Consider the following 21,946-nt stretch of genomic DNA (forward strand, 5'->3'; position numbering starts at 1 on the left):
GATGTCCCTGCTGCTTTTTCCTCACTGACTTGAGCGTCCTTTGTTTCCCTTCCTGCTTGATGGCTCTGTTCACTGCTTAAATGCAACTTAAGCAGAGCACACACATTCCTCTGTTCGAGACAAACCTGTCCTGCCAACCTCAGTTTGGAATGTGTTAATAACACTGTACAGTGGAATCTTATAACTTTTCTCATATAGTGTTGTCACACACATTTTATCAGGACAATGACTGGCAAATTATGAGTTTTCAAATGGTACCTCACAAGGCATACTTTTCATAATGATTATTATGATAGTGATATGTGAGGTGTGGACACACATACATTTTGTCATGCTGTCCCACCCCAGTATTATGGCTAAATGGCAAGGTATGATATGTTGTTTCAGCCACAAAGTTACCCTTTATAAAATGGAAATACTTCCCAAGCGAAGTCAATAGAAAGGACCATGTACTGTAGCAAATAAAATGTAATATGGAAGTTAAGGGAAAAGAAGGGTTTTGAAGAGCAAATAGACAAAAATATAAAAAGTAACAAAATAGAGGGCTGTGTGGGATCGGGATTTTTTTTTTTTCCCTGTTCCGGAGCAGAGCAAAACAAAATTTTGAAATCTCGTGCAAAACAAAATTCTGAAAATAACAATCACAGAACCCTGGTTTGGCTCAGTTGAAGTGTTTTGTTTAGAAAGTAAAATATAGAATAAATCAAACTCATCTTGAAATAAAAATTGAAACATTGTTTTGCATAATTTATAAAAACATTGTCAGGGTTTTTTTTAAAGAAAATTTTGTTGAAAGAGGCACATTTTCTGATCCACTCTAATAACATACTGTAAGTGCATCACAAGATGGAAGCCTATGTGAAAGAATGGGTGACTCCATTGCACTACCAGGGAGTGATTTATTTGTGTAATAATATTGAAGTGAAGCAGCATAATTTCTTTGTATCTATCTTTACCACAAAAGACAGGAAGGAAATAGCTATCCCTGATTTTCCTTTTTTTCAGGTAAGTGTTGTCAGAGATTGACATGTCAAAAGAGGAGGTGCCTTAATAAAAGAAAACAAAAGATCAGGTGTATAAATGGGGTCTTGGATGAGGAATACGAAGCAGTGAGCCTGCCTGCAGTATTTAGTAAATTGACTGAAAAAACAGTTAAGATGAACAAAACAATAAGTATAAACCAGCATGAAAATTATGCATCTATGAGCGTTCTTTGAGCATGTGAACCAAATAATAGATAAAGGGATCCTAGTTGACATTGATTTGGACTTTGAAAAAACCTTTCACAAAGTCCCTCATGAGGCTAAAAAGGAAAACCAAGCAGGCCTGGGAGAGAGGCAAACTACTCTGAGGGATTAAAACTGGCTAACAGACAGAAAATGAAGAGTAGAAATAGCTGATCAATTTTAAGTATGGCAGAGGGTAACAGTGGGGTGTCCACAGGATTGATATTCGAATCGGTGTTCAATATGTTAATGATTTGGAAAGGGAAGTGAATAGTGAGGTCAGACTTTTGTGGATTGCACAAAACTATTTAAGTCAAGATATGAAAAGAATCCTATGATATGAAAAGGACCGAACAAAGCTAGGTAAATACTGATGATGTGTGGTGACTGATTACCTCGCATTAGTCAACAATGAACTTCATGTGTATATGGGAGGGAATAATTTGAACTACTCATTCACATTATTGGATTCTAAATCAAAGTTCATCGCTGTGGAAAAAAAAGCAGTTTATCATTGTGGACAACTCAATGAAAACCTCTACTCTTTTGGTTTCCATTGCATATTGATTACTCATCATGCTAAGATTTATAAAGAGGGGGGAGAAAATAGTGGAAAATATTATTCCATTATAAAACGTGATGATTTTCCCATATCATGAATGCTGTGCTAAATTCTCTAAAATAATTATATCAAAGGTGGTAGAGCTCCAGAGATAAGCAGGTGATTAGTCATAAAAAAACTTCCAAAGGGGAGAGTGACTAGATTAGGACTGCTTAAAGAGACAAGTAGGAAGAAACATAAGACTTAACAGTGGTTCTCAAACTTTTGTACAGTGACCCCTTTCACATAGCAAGCCTCTGAGTGTGACCCTCCTTATATATTAAAAACCCTTGTTGGTATATTTAACACCATTATAAATGCTGGAGGCAAAGCGGGGCTTAGGGTGGAGGCTTGCAGCTCATGACCCCCCATGTGACCTCTTGAGGGGTACTGACCTCCAGTTTGAGAACCGCTGACTTAAAACAAAAAAAACCCCACAAAAACAAAATCAAAGGAATGAATGAAAATGAAGGCAGCTAAATTTAAAAAAAAAAAAAAAGATTCCTTTTGAACACAATGCCTAATTAACTTGGGGAACTCATGGCCACAAAATACTTTGTGACCAAGAGCTTATCAGCATTGAATAAAGGCTTTTGTCAACATTAGGTATTATGAAATAAAAGGTATATCTTAGCCAACCACGAGCTGCCTCAGGTTAGGAAGAAATGTTCCTTTTTGGCAGAATAGTCTATAATGGTCTATTATGCAGATTTTTGTCCCTTCCTTTAAAGAGTCTGGTACTGGCCAATGTCAGCAATAGGATGCTGGGCTGTTTTGATATGACATTTATGCTCCTACAGGCACAGAAGTAGACTTCAGCACGGCGAGGTTTAGAACGAGAGACGAAAGCTCATGCTCAAATAAATTGGTTAGTCTCTAAGGTGCCACAAGTACTCCTTTTCTTTTTGCGAATACAGACTAACACGGCTGTTACTCTGAAACCAGTTCTGTGTACATTAATCTGGACGTTTCCTATTTTTTGTTAGATTTTTTTTTTAATAACATTTTCAAATTAGACATTTGTGACTGCAAAGGATTATAGAATATCATTGCAAAAGATTACAGCAGTGAACCACAAGAAGCTGTGTGTGGTTTATGGGCCCGGAAGTTGGGAGAGGCTGAGAATCCTCATTTCTGACTGTGCTGCCTCTTTATCAAACCAGTCTAGTTATGTAATTTAAGTATTATATTATTTTAGTTACTGATTAGCTACATGACATTTCTTAGCTTTTTTCATTGTTTCTGCAGTTTTGTTAATTTTGTAACTTTTGTTTACCTTACTTTCTATCATATTTACAGTGAAAATTCCCAGAATATAACTTGTCCAGGAACCGTAGTGCACGGTAGACATTTTCACCATGCTCATGCACAGATACCAGTAGTAAAAACAGCAGCCCAAAGGTAAGACTGAAGAAACCAACGTGTATATCATTCTCGTGTCATCCTCTCACACTTTCCCATCCGTGCATCTCATTTGTGGCAGTGGTTCAGAGTGCTATGTTTTTAAAAGAATTTTCATACTGTCTTGTTTTCCCACAGCTGAGATTCGTACATGGTAGCCTTCACAGTCCCGAAAACATTTTTAAAGTAAACAGGGATGTGTGACATGATAGTACTTTTTGGATCCTTTAATATCTGCCTTCATTGAATTGTGAAGGTCTCCAAAAGCTTACCTTGTTAACCTTCATTGTGAACAAACCCTTCACTTTAAAAAAAAAAAAAAAAAAAAAAAAAAGTTCATTTGACAGCATTTTGTGGAATCTAACCTTTCAACTGGAAAGTAGTTAACAGTGAAACTATTTAAAAAATAAAAAAGACGTCAAGCAATTGTAAATAATGTATAATAGAACGTCACTTAATAAACGCTCGTGTAATCAAACACTTGAATTGATAAAAATTCCAGTTTCTTCCGCCACTTGGCAACGATTCACTAGCAAATGTACTGAGATGTCATATAAGTCACATTGCTTAAAAAAATACAGCAGACTTAATAGTTCACTATGACATATAAACCTTAAAAACAACAGCCATCAAAATAACTGGAGAAATACGTGTCTTCAGTGGGACTGCTCATGAGCAAGGTTATGCATGTGTGTGTTTGCAGGAGTAGGGTCTTAAAGGATGAAAAGGGGAAGTGTAAGTAAATGCAGTTAAGTCTCCTACAAAATTATGACCTTTAAAAATCAAATATTGAATTGAACACATGCATTGTTTGTTTGTTTTTTTGTTTGTAGTAGCACCCATTGTGCGTGGGTTGAAAGCTGTTAAGAGAACAACCTTCCTAACCAATAGCTTAACCGTGTCTTTTTATTTCTCCTTCTTCCTCCTTTTTTTTTTCTTAAAGTTATGCTAACCACCAAAATCGTTTTGTTGCAGGGAAGTGTCTGAGGAATCTCAAAGGATCTGCTAGGTCTGATATTAATGGCTATCTTAATGGTCTGGGACAGCTAGTAAAAATCAAGTTAATGAAAAATGTAGATGTTAAATTAGGAAGATTTACAAACATCAGCGAAGATCAAGAGGACGACTTACATTATAAACATGAGCAGAAAATAACTAAATGAGCTTTAAGTTGAAAAAATGCAAGCTAATAATACCTCTAAAGGGAAAACATTGTATGGACCCTCACCAGAAGTTAGAAATCTGGGAAGAAATGATAGCAATAGAAAAGATGATATAGTGGACAGCAAGTGAGGCATGAATTTGCAAAGTGATAGAGGCACAAAACAAAAATATAACTTTTGGCTGCATATGCAGAGGTCTCATGTCATAGGCCTCATAGTCCCTCTGTATTTGGTCCTACTACAGAAGCAACAGGAATACTATGTTCAGGTCTGGGCTACTGAGTGCCATAAAAGATATTGACTAACTGAAGGATGTTCAAAGAAAACATCAGAAGTTAGGGTGTTTGAAGGAGTTTTGTCTTTATGAGTAAAGATGGAAAGAGCTAAATAATAGATCATGGCTAAGGGAATAAATGGTGGGAAATAATGTAGAAATGTGTAAGATGTAAACGCTGGGAATGGTGAGGTATAGCAAGGTGTAATGAGATGAAATTAAAGGAAGATACTTAAATAGAATATTAGGGGTAAGCTTGTTAATGAGATATGTTTGACTGGCATAGTCTAAGGAAAATGGTAGAAATCCTGTTGCTTGGGACACTTAAAACTCTGTTGGACCAAAACAACCAACTATAGTAAATGTACAATAGGGAACAACCCTGTGTTGGCCAGGAGATGGGAGAAACCTATTAGGTTATCTAGTCCATCTCTAGATTCTGTAAGTACTTCAGAAAATTAAATAGTGGGGAATTGCTTTTATGAGGTCTTCCACTGGTGATATTACTGTTTGTATAATTTGTTTTAAATTAATCATGTATTGAGGTGCATGTACATACCACCTAAGTCACATCAGAAAAATGTGAACGACCTCACTCCTTATTTCCTCCGGCAGGGCTGTCCCTAGCGGGGTGTGGGGCCCGGGACATTGGTGCGGAGTTTCTATCTGCCGGGGGGAGCTCCCCCATGACTCCACCCAAGCCCTGCTGCCACTCCACCTCTGCCCCCCTCTTCCCTGCCTAGTTCTGCCCCCTCCCTCGAGTGTGCTGCACCCTCACTCCTCCCCCCAGTGTCTCTAGATGCTGCGAAACAGCTGATCAGTGATAGGCACTGGGAGGGATGGAGAGGGAGGTGGAGGAGGTGCTGATTGGCAGGGCCCACAGGAGGTGATGGGGGTAATGGGTGGGAAGGGGAAGGTTGGGAAGGGTGCTCTTCCTCGCCCCCGCTTGCCCGTCTCCCACCTCACCTCCCAGCCCACCTCCTCAGAAACCGCAGGGTGGGGTCTGGGGTAGTCACCCCGATTTGCCGTACCCTAGGGACAGCTCTGCTCTCCAATACTGGTGAGCATCCTTAAGACCACCAGGGATTCTCTATCATTGGACGTATTTAAATGAAGATTGCATGTTTTTCTAAAAGATATGCTTTAATTCAAACAGGAATTAATTCAAGGGAGTCCTACGATTGTGGTTTATAGTTCAGACTGGATCAATGTTACCTTCTGGCCTTCTAATTAGTCCACCAGTGCACACCATATATGCATTTTGTGTCTATAGCCATTTTATCTTTTTTTTTGTTTTACAATTAATTAAAAAAACAAACACCCTTGCCCCCCCCCCAAAAAAAACAAACAACCCACCATGCTATTGAAATATGTGAATGTGTTACAGAAATATAAGAGTTAAAGAGATGCTTTAAGAAGTTCTTCTGTCCACGGTCTCTCCATTCCAGTGCTATCTTTTTTTATCTGCGAGTTTCTCAGATTTACAATGTTGCCACGTGAGTGCTTCCTTCCATAGCTGTCCTCCCTTCCCCGTCCTTATTCCTCTGTTACCCTGCAAATAATTCAGTTCACTTCTGATTGGTGTGGTTGTCGCATCAGATGTAGGTCCTTAATCACATCCCTTTTTCCATCCCATCTTGTTTTTTTTTTTTCTTTTACTCCTAACCCATGTATAACATGGCTGACTAAATGGTGTGATTAAGTAAGGTGGCCACGGAGAGTTTTTAATTTTGTGTTCCACACACTGTTCCTGCCCCCTCTTGGAGTTGTATTATTGAGGGTGGTCCTCCCTACGTAAAGTGCGCTGGCACAGGGCCTCTGTCCCCCTGGTACTAGCAAGCATGGCAGTATAGGGGTCTGCTCCCCTCTTCTCTTCTAGAGGCACAAGTGGCAGAAGGGGGCTGGTGGCGCCTCCTCCAGTAATTAACCTAGAAATCAGGGTATGTCTGTTTGTGTGGGTGGGCCAAGTCCACCTGACTCTTTTCCTGCCACATGCAGTTTTCTGTTTGGGGATGGGGCAGTGGGAGAGGGGAACCCCCAGAGCATCTGGTCTTAAAATGAGTGCTCCACTGAGAGACATGGAGCAGTTCAAAACACTCCAGCTGTTTCAGTTGTCTGCAGAAAGACAAAGATCAGTTAACACAGGTCACATTAATGAAAGCAGTTACATAATATCTACAGAAGTCAGTAGAACATTTTTTAAAGTAAACAAGGACATGTCACAGGGTGCTTTCTTGGATTCTTTAGTATCAGTCTTAATTTAATTGAGGTTTTCTAAAATATACCCTGTTAAACTTTATTGTGAAACCATCCCTAGGCATAGACCTAAAGTGCCTATACTGTAATCCTGGTCCTGATGTGACATCAAATTTCTCCTTATGCTGTCTTATGTTGCCAACTACAGACCTATAGGTTTAAGCAAAAATAGCTCATTTGTAAGTGCACCTGTGCAAAATTAATTGACACACCAGTAGATTAGCTATTTAAATAATTTGATTTTAGTGATTTTGATTTTTGATTTTTTTATGCATATCCAAAAATTATATTTCAAGTCCATTTCTTATTGGTGCTATTTGCCTTCACTTGTACTAAATAACAGGCAGATGACTGCAGGATGAAGATTGTGTGTGTGTTACAGCCAGGAAATAATGTCATACTTTCTTGAGTGTGATTGGCTCCAACATCTGCGAATAACAATGTAACCTGACTGATTTGAGTACAGTGTAACCTGTCAGCATGGATTCACTAAGGGCAAGTCATGCCTGACTAACTTAATTGCCTTCTATGATGAGATAACTGGCTCTGTGGATGAGGGGAAAGCAGTGGACGTATTATTCCTTGACTTGAGCAAAGCTTTAGATACAGTTCCCCACAGTACTCTTGCCAGCGAGTTAAAGAAGTATGGGCTGGATGAATGGACTATAAGGTGGAGAGAAAGCTGGCTAGATCATCGGGCTCAACGGGTAGTGATCAATGGCTCCATGTCTAGTTGGTAGCCAGTATCAAGTGGAGTGCTCCATGGGTCGGTCCGGGGGCCAGTTTTGTTCAGTATCTTCATTAATGATCTGGAGGATGACGTGGATTGCACCTTCAGCAAGTTTGCAGATGACACTAAACTGGGAGGAGTGGTAGACACAGTGGAGAGAAGGGATAGGATACAGAGGGACCTAGGCTAATTGGAGGATTGGGCCAAAAGAAATCTGATGCGGTTCAACAAGGACAAGTGCAGAGTCCTGCATTTAGGATGGAAGAATCCCATACTGCTACAGGCTAGGGACCGAGTAGCTAGGCAGCAGTTCTGCAGAAAAGGACCTAGGGATTACAGTGGATGAGAAGCTGGATATGAATCAGCGCTGTGCCCTTGTTGCCAAGAAGGCTAATGACATTTTGGGCTGTATAAGTAGGAGCACTGCCAGGAGATCGAGGGACACGATCATTCCCCTCTGTTGGGCATTGGTGAGGCCTCATCTGGAGTAGTGTGTCCAGTTTTGGGCCCCACACTACAAGAAGGATATGGAAAAATTGGAAAGAGTCCCAGCGGATGGCAAAGAAAATGATTAGGGTGCTGGGGCACATGACTTATGAGGAGAGGCTGAGGGAACTGGGATTATTTAGTCTGCAGAAGGGAAGAATGAATGTGGATTCGATAGCTGCTTTCAACTACCTGAAAGGGGGTCCCAAAGAGGTTGGATTTAGACTGTTCTCAGTGGTAGCAGATGACAGAACGAGGAGTAATGGTCTCAAGTTGCAGTGGGGGAGGTTTTGGTTGTATATTAGGAAAAACTTCACTAGGAGGGTGGTGTAGCACTGGAATGCGTTACCTAGGGAGGTAGTGGAATCTCCTTCCTTTGAGGTTTTTAAGGTCAGGCTTGACAAAGCCCTGGCTGGGATGAATTAGTTTAGGATTGGTCCTGCTTTGAGCAGGGGGTTGGACTAGATGACCTCCTGGGGTCTCTTCCAACCCGGGTATTCTATGATTCTGAGATTCTATGATTTACCTTTGGCATCTAAGGCTGGAATTTTCAAAGGAGCTTTAGGGTATATCCACACTGCAAAAACAAAAAACCCTGAGGCATTGAGTCTCAGAGCCTGGGTCTGTTCACTCTGGTTTGGACTGTGGGACTAAAAATAGCAACGTTAGATATTCCAGCCTGCGTGGTGGAACCTGACATGAGGGAGGGTCTCAGAATCTGGACTGGAGCCCAAAAGGGAGCATTTACACTGCTATTTTTATCTCTGCCACCTGAGCCTAAGTTACGTCAACGTTCAGCCAGCACAGTAACTAAATCGCTTTTGCATGTCTGCATTACTCTCCTTGCATCGGAGGTGTGCATCCTCGCCAGAAGCACTTGCACCTACTTAACTGGCAGTGTGGGGAATAGTGGGGCTTCTGAAAGGCAGCAACAGTAGATATAAGCAACACAGTGTTTGCACTGACACTGCATCAGCCTAACTACATTGATATTGACTCTACACCTCTTTTGGAGTTATTAAATTGGTGTAGTGGGCGAGTTACACTGGCAGGAGTGACATTCTAGATGCTTAAAGAGTTAGGTCAACGTAAGCTGGTTGATGCAGATGATGTCTCAGACACAAGTGATCGTGACTTGATCAGAGTTACCAATGTGCAAGAAGAATAAAGTTCAGACCAGTAATACAGTAAAAGATTTGTCATCCGGCATGCTGGAGGAATAGGAGGTTAGTCAAAAATTCCAGTTAACTATGAGGTATACTTACCAATGGAATACCAATTTTCAAAGAATTTAGAATACAATAAAACGAGTAAAGTATAAAATAGTAAACAGGTACTCACCAATCCAGTAGTAGTACTGCACTGGAGAGTTGTAGGTTTCTTGAAGCACTTAAGTGTATACAGGTAAAGTTTTCTATACAGCAGGTTATCTTTTGACACTACGTATCACTATGGGCAGTGCATGGTGTACATCCAGATCACTAAAAATACACTTAACAGTAAAACTGTATTGAACATAATTTAATCGATGGTTCAGAAGGCACCTCAGGGTCATCATTATCAACAGCAATTATCATCGTAGATGTAGAAGGTGTATGAGATTGGGATGAACACCCTGGAAGCTGCTTTTTTGAATAAATCCCTAATATCAACTTGCTGACTTGTCTTCTGCCTCTTTTGCAAAAAAAAATAGAATGTAGCATGTGCAACTGCATGACCTCCTGGGGCAGTATACTGGTCCCGGTTACTAGATTGAAGAGTTGTATTGGGAGATATTGGAAATGCCAGTTAATAGAGCTTTCTGGTTGATAAAGTGCTGGATAACATAGCTTTGTGTGTGTGTGTTTATCAAGGCCAATTTCACAACGCTGAAAACAATTAAGAGTCAAATCATCTGGGAGGAAGAATTTAATCAAAAAAATGTGAATGATTGGGAATCATAGAATCATAGAATATCAGGGTTGGAAGGGACCTCAGGAGGTCATCTAGTCCAACCCCCTGCTCAAAAGCAGGACCAATCTCCAATTAAATCATCCCAGCCAGGGCTTAATCACTTAAGAACACCTTATAGATGTCCAAAAAAGCCACAATCAGGAAGAAGGCTGTGCTGGTTAAACAATCAACTTGGTTTAGAGGGGAAGTGAAGACTGCTATTTAAAATAAATAAATAAATTAAATATAACCTAATGGAAGAAAAGGGAAGTTGACAGTAATGAATATGAATCAAAATTTATGAATTATAGAAAAGTGATGAGACCAAGGAGAAATCTATGGCCTGCAGAGTTAAGGGCGTCAGTGTTTTAAAAGTTATATTAGGAACAAAGACTCCTGGTGCTGGTATTAGTCCATTAGTAGATGGAAATGATCGAATTATCGATAATAATGCAGAAAAGGTAGATGTGTTCAGTACATATTTCTGTTCTGAATTTGGGGTGATAGTCTCCTCATATGCTCTTTCCTTGAGAAATACTAGGGGAATGAATGTTAAACACAAGCTAATAAGGACAAACATTTTTAAATCAGCCAATCCAGATAACTTTTATCCAGAGGTTTCAAAAGAGTTGGCAGAGGAGCTTACTGGATAGTTAAGGTTGTTTTCAGTAAGTTTTGAAGCAGCGGGGAAACTCCAGAAGGCATGCACATTAGCTGTCTTCCAATCTTTAAAAAATGTTGACAGGATGACATGGATAATTCATAAGGCTGTCAGCCTGATACAGATCCTGGGAAACACAGTGGAGTTGCTGATACCGGACTTGTTTAATAAAGAACTAAAGGAGGGTAATGTAATTAATGCAAATAAACGTGGTTTACTGAAAATAGATCTTGTCAAATTAATTTGTCTTTTTGGTGAGATATAACCGTTTGGGTGATAAAGATAATAGAGTTGATGTTCAATTCTTTTACTTTCTATAAGCCATTTTACTTTGTACTGCATGACATTTTGGTTAAAAGTAGAACAGTATAAAATTAACATCACAAATTATAGAAACTGGCAGACTGATAGTTCTCAATGTAATTGTAAGCAGGAAATCGTCATCAAGCGGGTGTTTTCCCAGTGGAGTCCCAAAGGGATTGGTTCTTGGCCTTACGCTATTTAATGTTTTTATCAATAACCTGGAAGAAAACAAAACTATCACTGATAAAATTTACAGATGAGACCGTCATTGGGGAGTGGTAAATAATGAAGAGGATAGGTCACTGATTCAGAGTGATCTGGCTTGCTTGGAAACTGAGTGAGAGCAAACAATATAAGTATTGATATGGCTAAATATAAATGTATTATATCTAAGAACAAAGCAGGTAGGCCATGCTTACAGGATGGGGGACTCTATCCTGGGAAGCAGTGATTCTGAAGGATGATCAGATGATACATCTGGATGATCGTCTGAACATGAGTTCCCATTATGATACTGTGGACAGAAGAGCTAATGAGATCCTGGAATGTTTAAACAGGGAATCTCTAGTAGAGAAGATAAGTGATTCTGTCTCTCTATTTGGCACTGGAATGACTGCTGCTGGAATACTGTCCATTTTTGGTGCCCCAATTCAAGAAGGTTGTTAATAAATTGGAGAGGGCTCACAGAAGAGCCCTGAGACTGATTAAAGGATTAGAAAATATGCCTATAGTAATAAACGCAAGAAGCTCAATCTAGCTTAGCTAAAAGGTGATTTGATTGCAATTTGTGTATCTACATGGGGAACAAATATTTAACAATGGATTATTCACTCCAGCAGAGAAGGGTATAAAACAATTCAGTGGCTGGAAGATGAAGCTAGACAAATTCAGATTGGAAATAGATCTTTTACAGTGAGAGTGATTACCATTTGAACAGTTTGCTAGGGGTCATGGTGTATTCTTTATCACTAACAATTTTTAGATCAGAATTGGATGTTTTTCTAAAAGATAAGCTCTAAAATTTATTTTGGGGAAATTCTATGGCCTGTGTTATATGGGAGGTCAGACTAGAGTATCAGAATGGTTCCTTCTGACCTCTAGCCTCTCTTATTCTAGTTTTACCATACATGTAGCCAAATAGTATGTGCATGTGCCAGATTAAGGTCCCTTAATGTACCTTACGAAGTTTGATTCAAGTAAAATAGCATTGGGAACTTGAAAGTAAAAACCTCATGACAGCCCTACACTGTATAATTTCCTCGTAGAATTCCCTAGCATGTCATTTCTGAAGACCTATATTTTTAAATCTAGATTGTATCATAAGCAGAACTAGTTTTGTGGTTCATTTCAGCTCTGTTCTCTTGTTAATATTATTTCAAATAATGAACGCCACTGTATTTTGAACCATTCTGGCAGATTCTTCTGAGATTCAGGATTGGAATAGCATGTATATGCTACATGTCTCAACCAGATTTTATTGCATGAGCTTAATGGGGTGATTTCTTAAGGCAGTGCCTGTGTTTGATGCTTGTCTGTATTCTGGAATCAATCTCTCTCTCTCTCTCTCTCCCCTGAAGTGTACAAAATCAAAGTAATCTTTTATTCCTTTTTTCTTTAGGCATGTTACACTAAAAAGATATATAATAGGCAAACAAAGCATTATCTGTTGTATGCATCATATTACACATTCAGGAAGATTTCTTCTGTCCTTACATATGTGGCGTTCTGGATTCTGAGTTAATATGAAGGATTATGGAAAGTGGGTGGGACAGCATGATCACGGACAACACCCTGGTGAAAAGCTCAATAGACTCCCCATTGCTGGTGACTGAAAAGTAGGGGCGGAATTTAAAAAAAAAAAAAGAAGGGCGTGTTCTCTCAAGGCAATATCTTAGACTAGGCTTTGGGTCCCCTACCTTGCATATCAACCTTGTGTACTAAGGGTCTGACTTCCAGAAGTTTTGAGCACCTCCAGCTCCTATTAGCTTTAAATAAAACACTTCTGAAAATAAGACCATAAGGCAATAAGACAACTGCAGCTGGCCTGTGCCAACTGATTCAGGCTTGCAGGGCTTGGGCTACAGGACTGTTTAACTTGGTGATGACTTTCTGGCTTGGGCTACAGCCTGAGCTCTGGGACCCTTCCACTTTGTAGGCACCTAGAGCCTGAACATCTACACTGCAATTAAACAGCTCTTGCCTGAGCCCCATAAGCAAGTCAGTGGGTTTTTAATGGCAGTGTAGATTTACCCTGAGTGTCTGATATATTTAGAGCTTCTTCCTTGCCCCTGCTTTTGGATATGAGGAGAGCTGTTCTGTCACTTTCCTCTCTCAAGTATCTGGTCACATGTAGACTCTGGAAAATATGTAACTAATTTTTTTTTCACTTGTGAATATTACATTTTCTCAATCTAAATACTTATTTAAAAAAATATTTTGAATAGATAGGATTGGATTGCTGCCTAAAAATGCAAATAAATGGTAAACCTGTAGACTTTTATTTTCCGTGATAGTCCAGTGGGAAGTCCAGAGCAAAGCTCTATTTTAATTTATTCTGTCATGCCGTCTACAATGGAGTGATTTAAAGCAGATTACCAGTCTTAACTCAAATTTAATGAAATTATTTGAGATTGAACAGGGTGCATGTCAGTATAAAACTTTGCCCACTGACTTTTGCTGGTTTGAGGAATAAAGTTAATTATGTTTGTATTTACTGCTGTTAAAATGCGGTCAATATTTTTAACTTTTAATTAGAAAAGTATTGCAACATGAGTTCAAGAAGTGACCAATTGGTGGTAGTTTATATTTGATAACTATTAAAACTTGAGTGATGTGCAACAAATGTGGGGCTTTGCATCTTATGTTTTTCTCTTTTTTTCATATTTTTAAGCAATCTGGACCGAAAGGAAAGGTAAGTTTAATGTTGATGAAATGAGCATGGAAATGAGAAATAAGTAAGTTAACTGAATGATTACCCTATCAATACTAGCTAAAGAATTATCTGTAAAATCATGGTCAGCTCTGCTGCCTGTGAGCTATTTTATGAAAAGAACATGGAATACAAACAGTACCTTTTTATATTCAGCTATAGGCACTGATTGCCTTTTTAATGTGGACAGTGTACTGGGTACATTCGCATACAGAAACATGCATATAGATATACAGAAAAAAAGATTAACTTCAGTTTTCTGTGGAAACTTGGAAGTTAATTTTAAGTGTTTTGATATTGCAGGAGAGCTATTGCTATCTGGTTTCTAACAAAGTGTTAAGCTATTTTTTAGTTTTCTAGCAATCTCGTAGCTTTGAATAGAGTTTGAATTTCATTCTAAATATAGTCATATAATTTTTATTCATTAAATATACAAATTAGAACAATTAACCAAAACAGAGCAAAGAAAGAAATCTACTATTAAAGCTGATTTGGTGCTGTTGTTTCATGTATTTGTGTGGAAACACTAAAGTTTGCCATGTCACATATTTCATGTTACTTGGAAAATGCTGGTTTCTGTTAATATTCTTTTATATAGTTTAAGTATACAAATAGATGTAAATATTTTGTTCATTTCGAATACTTTATTAAAACCAATCAGACATCTGACATCCTTTGACATCTGATGTCATTTATTCCACAAGAAAGTAATTCTTTTCTGTTACATGGCAGTATAAGCTTTATATTAAAGTTAAATTATGATTAAACTGTACATTTAATATTGAACTAAAATTGAAAATAATTTACATAACTGTTTAAAGTAGTTTTCTTTGGAAATTCAGGATTTAGTGGATTGACTGTAAATCAATGGTATAATATTGTGCTTTCTTTTACTTTCCAAAATTAAAATTTAAAGGGATGCTGACATATCAGCCTTGGCCCTCATATTTTAACCTCATAAGGAGTTTTACAACTTTTTCTTGTTTTTTAATTTTTTAAATGTTCATGATTTTTTTTTTTCAATTTTATAGTGTGTGGATTTTAAAGAATCAGTTATTATCCTGTTAGTGTTTGATTCAGGCACAGTAGGGATTGTCAGAAGAATAAATTGTGCACAAGGTCACAGCCCCTAGGTTTTTTTTTTGTTTTTTGCAAAAGTGAAACAGCAGCTTCTGTTAAATGCTACTAAGAACCACTACCAGCAACTAGGCTCCATAGACATATAAAGTTGGTAGGGGCTTTGTCTCCCCCCAGCACTGGAAAAAATCATGGAGCAGGCCTTGGAGAAACACAGTTCTTCCTCTCCCTTGCTCCAGGCAGGAGCTTTTCCCAGTTGTTTTTCCCCCTGTATCCAGTTCCCTTCAGGTAATGAGATTATTTTGGGGAACAAGAGACCACAGGGGAACAAGCCCTTTGAGTGTAGTGGGTCCCAGACTAAGATCATAGGGGCTCTTGGTTTGGTTCTGTGAGCCATGCTTCTTTTTCTCTATTTTCCAACAACATGGCTGCTGAGCCGTAAGCCATTTGGGGCAGAAATTCAGCCTCAGAATCTGACTTTGCAATCTACTCTCCAAAACATTAATCCCTGGTTACTCTATGTATGAGATGAACCATAGGTATGAGGGGTGACTACAACAGCAGGGACATGTCAGGCAAGACTAAAGCTTCTTGGACAGAAATTCCACACCAAAAGCATATGCTCTGAAAGCTAAAAGCCCTCCTTGACTGTTTTCTTCTGGCTGAGGTGAAACATGAAATCTGAGAGTATCCCGGAAGAACAAATCATTTAGATTGCTAGGAAGTGGCCAAGGGGCAGCATGTTCCATACCCTGCCACTGAACAGAGTGGGCTATTATTTTGCCTTCCTTGTTCCAGGGAGAGCTTGATATTCAGTCCATGTTATCCGCTATTTTCCTGTGTTGCTTCATCTCTGGATTGTTTCCCTCAAATATTGGTTATTCTCCTTCTACTTGAGGGAACAGAAATCAAAGTTCTTGTTTGTTAAATAAGTAAATAAATGGAAAATCTCAAATGAATTGAATTCCCAGTGTCTGGAACCTGTTAATAATTCTTGTGGATAAATGTGGAGCTCATAGAATTATTTTTAGGGCTCTTATTATCAAGAGAAATTTGCATATTCCTTTTTGGAACAGTTCATTGGCTACCTCCAGTGGGACCTGCAGGAAATATACTCAAAGCAGAGTGTTGTACCTGCTATTTGACATGCCCTTGATGCCACTTCAAAATTGAAGATGACTGGCTTGAGATTTATAAACTGGATTGAACAGGAAGGAGGAATTTGCCTCAGAAGTTTAAAAAAAATATATTTGTGAATGCTTTCTTTGGCAGGTCATAAGACATGTCTTTCAAATTGTGTTTTTGTATATCAAACATTGTTTAGTTCTTAAATGGTTAGTTGAGAGCAAAACCTAAAATGGAAACCACACAGTGAAAATGTACCACCTGTTTAAAATTTTCTGCTCTACTGTGGTGGAGTCAAATCTGCTGGTGTTCAAGTATGCTGTAAGTAAACCTCCTGGTCACATGTAACCTTTGTTTTACCAGCTCTAAAAGCTTTCAGTTATTGTTTTATTATTCTCCTGTACGGCTTTTTAGGTGTGTGAGGGTTGTTTAGACTGATTTGAAGCAGTTCAAGATTTTTTTGCCATGCTCTCTGTTGTTGTTCCTCAGATGCCACTTTTCTGAGATAGATGGGAAGCCAGGCCTGAACGGAATACATTTGAGCACTTCTCAAATCTTTACACATCAGCAATAAGCTTAACACATCCTTTATTTCAGTGAAAGACAAAATAGTAAAATAAAACGCCTAATGAATAGATAGGACAGTTTTAAAAAAATTCTGTCATCATTCTGAGGTTTGCATGGGTGATATAGATCTGGAGTTGCTGGCATGCATGTAATGCAAACAAGGTTCAATAACTAATTCTGTTGATGGGACAGACGGCTACAAACATCCCCCTTGGTATCTTTGATAGGGAAAAAATGAGAGTGAGGCATGTGAATATTTGGAGCTCGAGTGTAATAAGTTCTGTTTATATTTATGAAGAAATGTATTGATTGTATTTTAGATCTTAGACCTGTTAGACTCAGCAAATTTAACTGAATTCTGCTGAGAAGATGAACCGAGAGAGGAGATTATTTTATGTTTCATCATGTTAATAACACTCCAAAACCACATGACAGGAACTTGAAAGCCCACAACAACCTGGGAGAGAAATGAAAGCCAGGACTTTTAAATTTCTTTGAGGCTGAGCTTCATTATGAAGAAACATAAGGCTGTCGTAATCAAGGGATATGTGTACACTCCAATGAAAAAAAAAAACACGGCAATAAGTCTCAGAGTTCAGGTCAACTGGCTTGAGCTGCAGGGGTAAAAAAAATAGCAGTGTAGATATTAAGGCTTGGGCTGGAGCCCGGACTCTGAGACCCTCCTCCTTGCAGAATTTTAGAGTGTGGGCTCCAGCCCAAGCCTGAATGTCTACACTGCTATTTTAAGCCCTGCAGCTCAAGCCCTGCAATTCGGAGTCAGTTGAGCTGGATTCTCAGACTTGCTGCCGCAGTGTATGTGCATGTTTGGTTTTTATTGCAGTGTAGACATACCCATGTAGGCCTTTCGGGAATTAAGATATGGTGGCGCCTCTAATTTTGTTTATGGCTAAAATCTCTACTCTTAAACTTCTGAAAAATATAGAGTGTTTCAATAAAAAAGGATGTGGAAAAAACCAACTATTTCAGAATACCTTTTTGCTGATGTCTTCTGTTTGAGGAAGGTTAGAAATTTAGGAAGTATATCCATTAATGTACTACTAGTACTGTGTGAAATATGTTCTTGTTTTCTTAACGCAATGTTGTTTTCTCATACCCGTCTCCCCCTCTTCTACTTGTCACTTGTACACTATCAGTAAGAGACCGATTATGCACAGTTAGCCTTAAAATTTTGGAAAAGGTTAAGGTGATGCTTCTAAGTGATTTTCCTCTCTTCTTCTCTTCCACTCCCCCACCCACCCGCCCCCAATAGTTTATTCTCATTATAAACAAATAAGCAAAGGACTGCCATCAGGCTCTTGTGCTGCAAAGAAGGAAGGCAGCCTCTTACACTGGCACCTTTGCATAATTGTCAGTCTGGGCTTCTTTTCTGTTTTTTCATTCTACATGCAATTTTGGACATGTTTGCTTTTGGCTATTGTTTTGTGATTGTTGTAATTGCAGAAGACTAGATATAACTGTCCAGTACCTTGAAACGTGACAGTGAGCAAGCTTGATGGTGCCTTGCCTTGGCTGAGTGCAAAGCTTAAGTTAGGGAGTGTGCAGTATGCTGTTGAACGTAATTTTAGTGTTCAACTTATTTTTAATTATTGTTCAACAATATATGATGTGAAACGTGAGTTCAGTGATGCCATACAAATTTTAAAATGTGTTTCATCAGAAGTATGAATATGCCAAGGTAAATTGCTATTTCATCTGCTGAATTTACTGTGCATTGTCAACTGTGTATGAAGATTGGTCAAGAAAAGTTGAAAATGGAGGAAGCGTAAGAGATCTAATTTTTTTCCAAAAAATAATTACAGTATACTTAAACTGTGTGCAGAGATTTTGAATTGTCACACTAAGTCGCTTGGTCCAGCACTTAAAAAGCCTTTGATTTCTTAGGGGTGTGTGTGTGTGTGTATATACGTATCTAATACTTGTACTAAGCCTGTACTCTACTGTTTGCAAAACTATTTGATAGTATTTAAATATCTGAATTCAACAGAATGTCAAATATATGACACAAGCCAAGGCATGTTCTGGTTGTTGAGATGAGGGGATTGTTAAAATAAAATTGTAATAGGCTTGAATCATCCCAGTAGCAAAATGGTTTTATACTTTTATATCTCCTATACTGCATTAGTACATAATAGTTCTAGTTATTGCTAATGTTAGTGATAAATGAAATATTAAAGGTACAGCAAGCTAGCTACATAATGCCAAGTGACATCTCGCATATGCTTTTGCTTTACAGAATTGCACCTTAACTGTTTTGGTTATGCTGTGAATCTTTTGACTTTTTTTAATTTCTACCAAAACAAGTCAAACAAAAAACCCACACAATTTTTGTAAATGTGTAAAACTTACTTTTTGGTTCAGTTTACATACATATTAAAACACACACTTTGAAACAGAGTTGCTACACAAACATACTTGTTACAGACACAGAAGCAAAGAAATAAAAAAGTTAAGGTACATACCATTACATGTTCTCTCCTCTTCATCCCCATGCACAAATCCTAAATTATCACAGCATCCATATGTACATGCCACAATCTTATCAAACTACTCCTTCAACCATCCCTACTGCATAATGCTATCATCAAACTGCCGCCACCCAACACTATAAGATATGGATGTTTGGTGTAGTTGTTTGGTAAAAAGGGTGCCAGAAGGCATTGTAGATAAACAGTAAAAAGAAAAGGAGTACTTGTGGCACCTTAGAGACTAATAAATTTATTTGAGCATAAGCTTTCGTGAGCTACAGCTCACTTCATCGGATGTATGATAAACAGTGTTTAGTCAACAATAGAAGCCCTGAAAAAAAATCAGCCAGAGACAAATTTCATACACTTGCAAGTAAACATTTATTATTCAGAACCAAACAAACTACATATAAAATTCAAAGGGGATAATAAATTTGCACTTTGGTAAATTTCCCACATTGAAAAACTGACCAGAGGGAAGCGGCAAGGGAAAGGGAAAGGGAATTTATGCTACATACTAAGCTCATTTCAGAATGCAAGCTTAGTGTGTCACAACCAGCATCTTTAATTTTTCTTCAGTTTCCCAATCCAGTACCAGAAACCTCTAGCTAACTCATTAGCACCTTAGTGGAGCTGTACGGTTAGCACAAGCTGAGTAAATGCACGTTGCGTCACTTCTGTGTATAGAATATACAGAATTCTTAACCTAAGAATATAAGATTCTGTTGAACAGCAGCTTCTGCAATATAAAAAAGTAAACAAAGTGGTAAAGTATTTTAAAGTGAAGAAATGCCAAAGTTAAGATAGCACATATACATATTTATCTTCTTTTTTTTTTTTTTTAAGTTTTCTTAATAGGAAATGTGTTAGTCACTGTCATTCTAAAATATGGATCAACCTTTTATTAAGGTAATTTTTAAAGGGGGGAAAAGGGGAAAATTTCAGGCAGATACTGGGCCTGGAAAATTTCATCCTGAAATGTGAAAGATCCCAAGTTTTCAGCTACTGAAAAAGGGGATTGAGGTTGGAAACACTTAGAGGACCTTAAATGAGCATGGCTAGTACTCTGGCAGTCAGATTTAGGTTATTAATTTGTCTGTATCAGAACATACAGAGATTTCAGTGTATGTGTAGTATATAATTGGAAAAGCTATTCACTTTCAAATATATTTATTCAGAGTGCTAAAATTCATATTTCTGGGTTTGGTGAAATGTATAACAGTGTCAAAATACGTTACAATTTCTGTCAAAACTACAACTGTATTAATTTTTTTTCCAGAAAAGAATACCCCCCTCATTTTCAGAAGATAGAAATTGACCCTATTAGATTAGCTCGGCCTCATTTGATGGGTAGGTATCCTTAGCGTTTCATTTACTTTAAACTAGGAAGTAAGTCTTTATTTTTTTAAATAAACTGCTTTGAACATGTCTGTGCCAAATTCTATAATCACACCTATGTGTATCTGTAGTATATCCATTGATATCAATAGGATTACTCTGTATTTATACAGGTGTGATGGAAGCTGAATTTGGCCCTTTGTGTGGACTGAATTATGCAATACGTGCTGTCTTATTATTGTGAATTTCAAATTACATCTCAATTTTTCCAAGGTGAACTCAAGTGAAAAAAATAAACTATCAGTGGTTGAAATGGTATTTCTGTAACACTGCAAAAGTGTAGTATATGATGTATGAAACAAGTAAGAATGCTGCACCAAAGACCTTAGCTTTGTACAATGCAAAAGAGAACGGCAAAATGTCTTTTTAGCTTTATATTCTTCGTGGAGCAGCATCCTGAAGCTGGAGACTAAGGGATGGATTTGTTTTTTATTTAACTATATTAGTAATTGTTTTGTAGTAGCACCCAAAAACCCAACTCAGAATTGAAACCTCAGTGTACTGAGGGGCTGTACAAAGAAGTAGGAAGATTTGAACCCTGCCCTGAAGAGCTTACAGCCTAACTTTGAAACAAGACTCAACTAGTAGCAGCCCAATAGACTGGGGGTGGGAGGGAAGTTGAGAATCAACAACTGATTACCAAGGTTCTTTGTCTGAGTCCAGTTTAGAGCAATTGGGGGCTGCTCTATCAGCTGAGTCTTAGGAACCATATGCCAGCTGGGATGAGTTTGGGTATATTGCACTTCAGCCATGTTCCCTCTCCATTTTTGACTCACCCCTCCAACTTAGGGGGTGAAGGGAATGTGGTGTGGGAGCTGGTGATTAGACCTGTCTCTGTACCTGATGTGGAGTACTTCATATCGGGGGAATTCTCAGTAGGGAACTGTCAGGTGTTGGTTCCCTTTGCACTGCATAGTCAACTTAATGGGAGTAGAACAGGGCAGAGTATTAAGTATTGGTTGTGGCCCCTTAAACTTTTTGAAATAATGTTCAGCCCACAGGCTGAAAAGGCTGGATGCTACTCAATGAGGAAGAGAATCCAGACTAATAGTAACTATTGTTAAAGTATTTTTTTCATGCCTTGAAAATGTTTTATAAGTTAATTCAAGAAACAAAAAAACCTAGTCATACTAACACTTCAAGAGTCAATAGACCTTGCAATTTATATTTCAAGTTATTAGCTATAGCTAAGCAAACTTAGAGCTGAGAAAAGATGATTGTTTTACTTCCTAAATATGCAAACTTTTCTGAAAGTGTTTACATATTTTATGGCTGGTAACTCTTTAAAAAGCTTTGTATTTTTCAATGATTTACCTTTTGTGCACGATGGT

The 21,946-nt window shown here is 38.2% G+C and overlaps 1 protein-coding gene across 12 annotated transcripts in view; it reads left to right on the forward strand.

Annotated features, from left to right (window-relative positions):
* SENP6 (SUMO specific peptidase 6) overlaps window positions 1-21,946 on the forward strand; it is a 158,857-nt gene that overhangs the window by 44,324 nt on the left and 92,587 nt on the right. For 5 of the 12 annotated variants that reach the window (XM_073336489.1, XM_073336496.1, XM_073336486.1 and 2 more), the window contains exons 5-8: window positions 3,127-3,228; window positions 13,924-13,944; window positions 20,064-20,126; window positions 20,497-20,567. In XM_073336489.1, coding sequence (XP_073192590.1) covers window positions 3,127-3,228; window positions 13,924-13,944; window positions 20,064-20,126; window positions 20,497-20,567 — 257 coding nt within the window. The remainder of the gene's footprint in view (window positions 1-3,126; window positions 3,229-13,923; window positions 13,945-20,063; window positions 20,127-20,496; window positions 20,568-21,946) is intronic. The other 7 variants (XM_073336490.1, XM_073336497.1, XM_073336491.1 and 4 more) reach the window with 5 other exon arrangements.

This window comes from Lepidochelys kempii, chromosome 3 (genome assembly GCF_965140265.1).
Source record: "Lepidochelys kempii isolate rLepKem1 chromosome 3, rLepKem1.hap2, whole genome shotgun sequence".
In the NCBI taxonomy this organism is placed as follows: Eukaryota; Metazoa; Chordata; order Testudines; family Cheloniidae; genus Lepidochelys; species Lepidochelys kempii.